The sequence below is a fragment of the Gekko japonicus genome, unplaced genomic scaffold (assembly GCF_001447785.1).
Source record: "Gekko japonicus isolate JY-2015 unplaced genomic scaffold, Gekko_japonicus_V1.1 scaffold2301, whole genome shotgun sequence".
In the NCBI taxonomy this organism is placed as follows: Eukaryota; Metazoa; Chordata; class Lepidosauria; order Squamata; family Gekkonidae; genus Gekko; species Gekko japonicus.
The window spans coordinates 232869-240989 of NW_015175433.1; the positions used below are offsets into that span (position 1 = coordinate 232869).

At 46.1% G+C, this 8121-nt stretch overlaps 1 protein-coding gene across 1 annotated transcript in view; it reads left to right on the forward strand.

The window, feature by feature from the left end:
- EXOC2 (exocyst complex component 2) overlaps positions 1-8121 on the forward strand; it is a gene marked incomplete at its 3' end in the record, with an annotated part of 147817 nt that overhangs the window by 88009 nt on the left and 51687 nt on the right. The window contains exons 13-15 of the mRNA XM_015425843.1: positions 829-954; positions 3864-3988; positions 5975-6043. Coding sequence (XP_015281329.1) covers positions 829-954; positions 3864-3988; positions 5975-6043 — 320 coding nt within the window. The remainder of the gene's footprint in view (positions 1-828; positions 955-3863; positions 3989-5974; positions 6044-8121) is intronic.

Here is an 8121-nt window from a genome sequence, read left to right on the forward strand (position 1 = left end):
AGCCTTTTCGGTGGCAGCCCCACATTATGGAACAACCTCCCCAGGGAGGGGCTCCTGCCCCCACACACACACACACACACTTTTGATCTTTAGGAGGCAGTTGAAGATATTGGTGTTTAGAGCTGCATTTGAGTAATTTAGTTTATCACTTATTGGCAGTCCTTGTTGTGATTTTAAATTTTTACCATTGTCGTTTTATTTTTATCATTGTTGTTTCATTTACATTGTAAGTCGCCTTGAGTTCTGCATGGTAGGAAGGCAGCCCATAAATGTTTTCAGTAAGGTAGTTCATTAAATAGCTACGCTGGATCAAACCAAAGGCCCACGGAGTCTAATATACCAATAGATAAAGCTGGATGCTTCTAGGAAGCTTACAAGCAGGGCATGAAGGCAACATCCTCCCCCTCCCTTGGTATTTGCCCCTAGAATGCTAACTTGAAAGAAACTGGGGAATGTATATCACAACTGGTTTACGAGCAATGTGACATTAGGTTGATGAAGTGTATAACCGTCACGCAGAACCACACGCCGTTGAGCAGACGTAGACCCTACGTGCACGTGAAGCAGAGTGTTGGGTTGCCGACCAGTGTTATTAGCCAGCCAATCGCCAACAACAGTGAGATCAATATACATCGCGTATGAAAAGTCAGAAGGATTCCCCAATCATTGTTGGATGAGCTCGACGGAGTAGCAGATTAGTAGAGCCTGTGAAACGGTGTTCGTACAAGAAATACAGAAGGGTGTATCGTCTTTTATTTGCAGACACTGACACTCTACCATCCATTGACTGAGGAGTACCCATCGCTATTTCCTTTTCCCCCCCTCCAGGCCACGTGTTAGCACACAGCCCAATGTTGGATCTGGACACTGAAGTACGCCCATCGTCACTCGGTCATCTCAGTCGGAGTGCTTCTCTGAAAAGAGGCAGCAGTAATCAGTCCAGCCGGGATGAAAGTAGGTGCTGGTGTGTTTTCTGTTGGGAGGGGGGGGAAGTTGCAATTTGATGGGATAACGTAGTGAGTAAAAAAATCTCTGGGCTGTAAATGGGGACGTCTCTCGTTTGACTCTTGTCTCTGCCATGTCACTAGTTAGTCTTAGGGAAGCTGTTCTGTCTTAGCTCAGCCCTCCACCCGGGATTAATGATACTGGCCTGCTTTATAGGTAGGGTTGTCAGCTCCAGGTTGGGAAATCCCCAGAGAACTTGGAGGTGGAACCTGAGAAAGGCGGGTTTTGGGGAGGGGGGAGGGACCTCAGCAAGTTATAATCCACCTTCCAAAAGGGCCATTTTCTTCAGGTGATCTGATCTTTTCTGCCTGGAAATCGGTTGGGATCCCAGGAGATCTCCAGCCACCACCTGGAAGTTGGCAACTCCATTTACAGGCAGCAGGCTCCTATACCGATTTACGCCCTACCAAATGTGTTGATGCCAGTGAACTTGGAAGGGTGTAACCAGAAAAAAGAGGTGCAGGAGCTCATTAGCATAACTCATTAGCGTAACTTATTTGCATATGCCACACACCCTGACATCACCGGAAGTGTGTCAGAAGGCAACACCCACCGCTCAGGCTCCACTGGACTGTTTTGGTTTGCTAGCTATTGGGGGGGGGGGAGGGAGAGCAGATCTGCCCTCACAGAGGAAGGAGAGCTTGTACCTGAATAAAACTTGGTCTTAAAGATGCCACTGGTCTGTTTTGGATTGCTAGCTATTGGGGGGTGGGGGAACGCGCAGATCTGTCCTCACAGAGGAGGGAGATCTTGTACCTGAAGGTCGGCCAGGGGGGACCTCTGCAACTTACCTGGCTGCTTCTTGCTCCTCGTGGCCCGACTGAGGGCTGCTGGGAGCAGGGGGCGGGGCTTGTTGGATGTGCCCGCCCCCTGGGCTCCTTACTGCCTGAGCTCCACTCCTGTGCACTCCCGCAGGAAATGACCCCTGGGTGTAACTTTGCCTGGGATTGCTCTGTTGGGATACTCAAAATGATATGAAAGTGGCATTTCATTATTAGTTCATCCCCCTTCCCATATCTGTTGAGTAACAGAGTATGCTATTTTACCAGGCCATAAAACCGGAGGAAAGAAAACCAAATTGGTGCTTCTACAGCAATGATAGATAGTCAGCATTGAACCCTGTATATCAGCATGTGGGTCATGGTAATTCCCAGGGCTTTTTTTGTAGAAAAAGCCCAGCAGGAACTCATTAGCATAATAGGCCACACCCAACAGCAGAAACTCATTAGCATATTAGGCCACAGCCCTGACAGCACAGCTCATTAGCATATTAGGCCACACACCCATGTTACCAGAAGTGTGCTCATCCAGCCACACCCACCTTTTGCTTCTTATTCTGTTGACCTTGTTTGTGGTCACAACCCTGGGCTTTTTTTGTAGCAGGAACTCCTTTGCATGTTAGTCCACACACCCCTAATGTAGCCAATCCTAGTGCGTTTCTGCTGTTGGGTGTGGCCTATTATGCTAATGAGTTCCTGCTGGGCATGGCCAACTTGGGAGCCAGCCAGAACTCTGTTCCTGTGCGTTCCTGCCCGAAAATAGCCCTGGTAATTCCTATGAAAAGGGGGTTTTACCTGGCTATAACTGGGCTGATGCTTGTGTGTCAGCCCAGTTATAGCCAGCTAAAATTCCCTTTTGCTGGGTATTCCCAGTATTTCCTGAATCTCAGCTTTGAGATCCAACAATGCCCATCAATGCACCCTCTAAGCCGTGGAGTCTTGAAAGCAGAAATTCTACTTTGTGAGCGACTGGCATTAAAGTTGTGAGCGAGCCATCTGGCTACTGCATAAATTAGTTTGCTCGGGAGCCCTCCTCCCTGGGCGAAGACAATAAATGTGTGAGCCAGAGGCTAAAAAACTGTGAGCTAGCTCACACTAATTCAGCTTAGAGGGAACACTGATGCCCATGTGTGTGTTTGTTTATTGGCTGCATCTATCTACCACTTTTCTGCCACTCCATTTGAGGTAGTTCATAGCACATGAAACTGTCTCTAGTGGAATGCTCATGACACAGAAGGGGGGGTGGGATGGGGAAGGAAGAGGAAAACCAGCCAACCTCAATGCCAGTTCTTAGGTAATGCTGAGAGCAATCCTAACCAGCTCTCCTCAGGATCCCACTCAGGTCTATTCGGTGGGGCTTAATCACAGAAAAGAACTCTTAGGATTGCAGTGTTATATGACGGTTGTACGTATGGGGTAGGTGGAATGTAGCCAGATGCATTGGCCACGAATTGGAACCGTTCTGGGAGGGAAAGAACAGAATTGCAGTTAGTCTTCCGTTAGTTTCATTATTACAGTCTTAAGACCAGGGGTCATTTCCTGCAGGAGCGCACAGGAGCGGAGCTCCGGCAGTAAGGAGCCCAGGGGGTGGGCACATGCAGCAAGCCCCACCCCCTGCTCCCAGCAGCCCTCAGTTGGGCCACAAGGAGCAAGAAGCAGCCAGGTATGTTGCAGAGCCCCACCACCACCTTTAGGTACAAGCTCTCCCTCCTCTGTGAGGGCAGATCTGTGCATCCCCCCCCCAGCTAGCAATCCAAAACTTTGCAATCCTTTGTTGAAAAACAGTCCAGTGGAGCCTGAGCGGTGGGTGTTGCCTTCTGACACACTTCCGGTGATGTCAGGGGGTGTGGCCTATGCAAACAAGTTATGCTAATAAGTTATGCTAATGAGCTCCTGCACCTATTTTTCTACGAAATGACCCCTGCTTAAGACCAAACTGCAATTAGTCTGAGGTAGGCTGGTCAAGAAATCCCTGTTGCCTTTTCCCCTTCCTTGCATTACCCAGCGGTAAGTTTTAAAGAGGTACCTCGTTTTTGATTTTCCAACAATCAGTTCATGGTTTTGCTTTCCTTCTTTTAGCTTGGCGATTTAAAGCGCCTCAGCAAGTGGCCTTTGTTGAAAAACTAACCAAGCTCGTCGTGAGCCAGCTCCCCAACTTCTGGAAACTCTGGATCTCTTACGTGAACGGGAGCCTCTTCAGTGAGGTACAACTTTTTGCATTCAGTTGTTCCAGTAATTGCAGTGGTGTACAGCTGTATACTCCTGCCAACCTAGCAGTTCGAAAGCAAGACATTGCAAGTAGATAAATAGGTACCACTTCGGTGGGAAGGTAACAGCGTTCTGTGCGCCTTGGTGTTTAGTCATGCCGGCCACATAACCACGGAAACGTCTTTGGACAGCGCTGGCTCTTCGGCGTTGAAACGGAGATGAGCACTGCAACCCTAGAGTCGGATTCGACTGGCTTTCGAGCAAGGGAACCTTTACATTTACCTTTTACAGTTGTATGAGGAACTTAGAGTCCCATTTGTCAAAACTTCCAGGCCAGTTTCTAATCAACTCTGTGAAGAGCCAAAGTGGACGTGCTCTGTGCTTCTAGAAAATTCTTCCTCAGTTGCCTTTTTTAGAGCAATTCTTTTGCGGGTGAGGAGAGGGTTCATTTTCCTCCAATTCTTTGAATTTTGCCCATTAAGGGGTGCCTTGAGTCGAGTGTCTTGTAAATTCCTTACAATGATGTTGTCACGTGGGGTGGTCTGTGGTGTGTAGGTGGGGGGGAGCAGAGAGAGCAGAAAGCAGGTGTGGCATCTCACTTTTTTCTGTGTGGCTGTTCCTTATTTTTGATACCTTACAGTCAAAAAGACACTCGAGCACAGACACAGAGTTCTGAAAGTGATGAGCAACCATGAGAAGGAAAGGAGCAGTAATAAAGAAGCTGTACGGTGACCTGTATATCTTAGAAAAGTGTCGGTTAAAGGTTGCCAAGATGTTTTCAACAGGCTCAGACGACGTGTAGCTAAACCGAGACCTGTCAGTGAAAACGGCACAGCCTGACCGTTGAGACTTACCACAGAATAGTTTTGGTCTGTCTGTACAGGAAAGGGTTAAACTATTCAGCAAACTCTGTCAAAAGGAGGAGGCTGGGGGGAAAACCCCGGTGCCTTTAATTTATACATGTGCATATCGTCTGTCAGGCTGAAGGGGACAGGAGATCATCCGCTACAATCTCTTTTCCAAGTTAAGGCCCTCCATCACCTGAGCCGTCTCCCTCAATCAGCTGCCCTAGACCCAATCACAGGGTATCATAAGCAGGAAAAAACAAGTAAAACAGCTTTTAACAGATTACTGTAAAGATTCGAGGTGTGCAGGTAGTCGGGCTGAATCTTCTAACATTAAGCAAAATAGGACAGGTTGGGCTTGGCTCGTTCTTAATAGAGAGATAAGAGTATTTCAGAAAGTGGGAAAGGTAGGTCGTGTGTGTGTGTGTGTGTGTGTGTTTGTGTTTGTGTGTGTGTGTGTAAAAAGCCCCATCAAGTCACTTCTGACTTAAGCCGACCCTTTGAATTAACAACCTCCAAAACGTCCTCTCCTTACCAGCCTTTCTCTGGTCTTGCAAACAGGCCCTTCGTGGCTTCCCTGACAGAGTCAATCCGGCCTTCCTCTTTCCCGGATGCCTTCGACACAGAAGCTGCAGTTGCCTCTGTGTGGCCCATATTATCACGCTCTTAAAAATCACACACATCATAGATTCCATTTAAATTGTAAGGGGAAGAGCATTTTCCCCACCACCGTATTTGCTATGATATCGTCTGTCCATTAGGTGTCATCCATACATTACATTAGACTTAAAAGCAGCTCTACCTCTTTTTATAGTGAATGGATAGGGGTCTTTTTTCCCCTAGAAAAACTACTTGGAGATCTCAACAGGCTTCATGGAAGCTGCTGAACTTGTCCTTTTATGACGCAGCGTTCTTATTTCTCTTATTAATTTGGTGACACATACATTGGTATTCTAAAGTAGTGACCTACGTTTGAAGTGTTCCTTCCAGGGTCTGAAGTGTTCTGAGAATTCGTTCAAGGACGTGTTGTCTCATTTTTGACGAACTGGATGTCTATAGAATCCCCGATTGTCACTGCTAGATGTTAATATGAATATCACTAAATTAATATCTCTGCTTATGTTTACATTTTACAAGACTGCAGAAAAATCTGGTCAAATGGAACGATCCAAGAAGAATGCTAGACAAAGACAAAATGATTTCAAGGTAAGATAGGTGCGCGGGCATTCCTACCAGAAGGGTGCACACCTTTTAAAGGCCGTCTATGGCTTAAAACGGGATCTTCACAGATGTTTAATCATACATTTGATTGTCAGCTAGCGAAGCATACAGTCCTCCATACGTTCAGTTAATTCAGGCTGCCGTGTATGCATGGAAAGACTTACGGCAACCCCAGCAAGGGGCTTTCAAGGCAAGGGAGAAGCAGAGGTGGTTTACCGTTGCCTTCCTCTGCAAAGTCTTCCTTGGAGGTCTCCCTTTCAAGGACTGACCCTACTTCGCTTACAAGATCTGACAAGACCAGGCTATCGCATGCGGCCTTCCCTCCCACTTGGGCTGTTAATGCCCTCCAAAACATGCTGTGATGATTTTGCTTTAAAGATGATCAGAAGTTCTCTGCTTCAGCTGTTGGTTTATGATTCAGACCGCTGGGACCACTAGTCAGGGTAAGAACTGGGTCTCTCTGAAGAGTTGAGGTAATGAGCCCGCGAAACGTTTCTGTCGCTGTTCCTGTGGATTTATTTGGTTTTCCTACATCTCAAGAATAAAAATACAGAAAACAGGAACGGTGGAATCAGCCGCTGTTCGAACCACTATGGTTTTTGTACATTTAACTAAAAATGAATAGAACAGTTCCAGAGCTCAACAGTAGCCACCAAAGGATATTCAGATAACTCGCACTATCTCTTCGAATAATTTTTTTTCTCTACTTCAAGTTACTGCCCTTTCCTTATCTACTTACTAGTCTCAGTTTGTCTTCAGAATGTGTCTTAAAAGCCACATTTGTGCCACCCTTCCTTTTCTGCTGGCACTGACTGAGTTTCAATGTCTACCCCAAGAAGAAAAACGAAGGGGGGTGGGGGGGGGAGAGACACAACCCTGAAATGGATTAGGTAACCAAGATGTTGATAAAAAGCAAACCAAAATGCTAAGACTAAAAGAAAATAAGGCATACATTTTAATGGAATATAGAGCAATAAAATCAAATGATTAAAGCAATAGAAGAAGAGATTGGATTTATACCCCGCCCTTCACTTGGAGTCTCAGAGCGGCTTACAAACTCCTTTCCCTTCCCCTCCCCACAACAGACACCCTGTGAGGTGGGTGGGGCTGAGAGAACTCTGACACAAACTGCTCTTTTTCAAGGACAGCTGTGCCAGAGCTTGTGACTGACCCAAGGTAACATCAGCAGGTGCAAGTGGAGGAGTGGGGACTCAAACCCGGTTCTCCCAGATTAGAGTCCGCACACTTAACCACTACACCAAACTGGCTCTCAGTAGCTTTATATATATATAGGTATGTATAATATATGTATCTCTATCATCCGTCTGTCTGTCTGTCTGTCTATCTATCACACCTCAAGGGTAACTTCTTCCCCTTATGTTGATAAATTATTAAACAGAACATTGACAAATATAAGGATATCTAATGTCACTTTCAGATAGCGGGAACAAATTCTTTAATCAACAGACCATACATGTTTGGGCCTCTAAAGCCTTCTTCGGTGGGCACTGATAAATTGCTACATGCAGGGGCGGATTAACTATTAAGCAGACTAAGCACCTGCTTAGGGCACCAGGGCCAAAGGGGGCACCACAAAGTTGGTGAAAGGGTGACTATCGGAACTTTGATACATTTAACTTGTGCAATATTAAAATAGACGTTGTATTGCATTTTTGTAGAACTTTATGTCGCCCAAGCTTGGCTTAGTTTGTACAGTATATTGTGTTATCATATGAATAAATTTTTGTATTGCTGCAACCTGCATCGTATATCTGGTCAGACAGGTCAACAACTAAAATGGACTGGGTCAGTGTGGAAAGGAGGGGGGGCACCAAGATCGTTCAGTGCTTAGGGCACCAGGGAGCCTTAATCCGCCTCTGGATATATGCCATATATCTATACATTACATAGAACAGAATAGACCTGACGGGGCACAGAATACATTAAAAAATACTATAAGCAGTAATGGAATGAGTTAATATAATCCAACCTTCCATATATAACAAATGTCCATTCCAACAGATACTGTCAGTTACGCTGCAATAAGGATTGGGGGGGGGGGG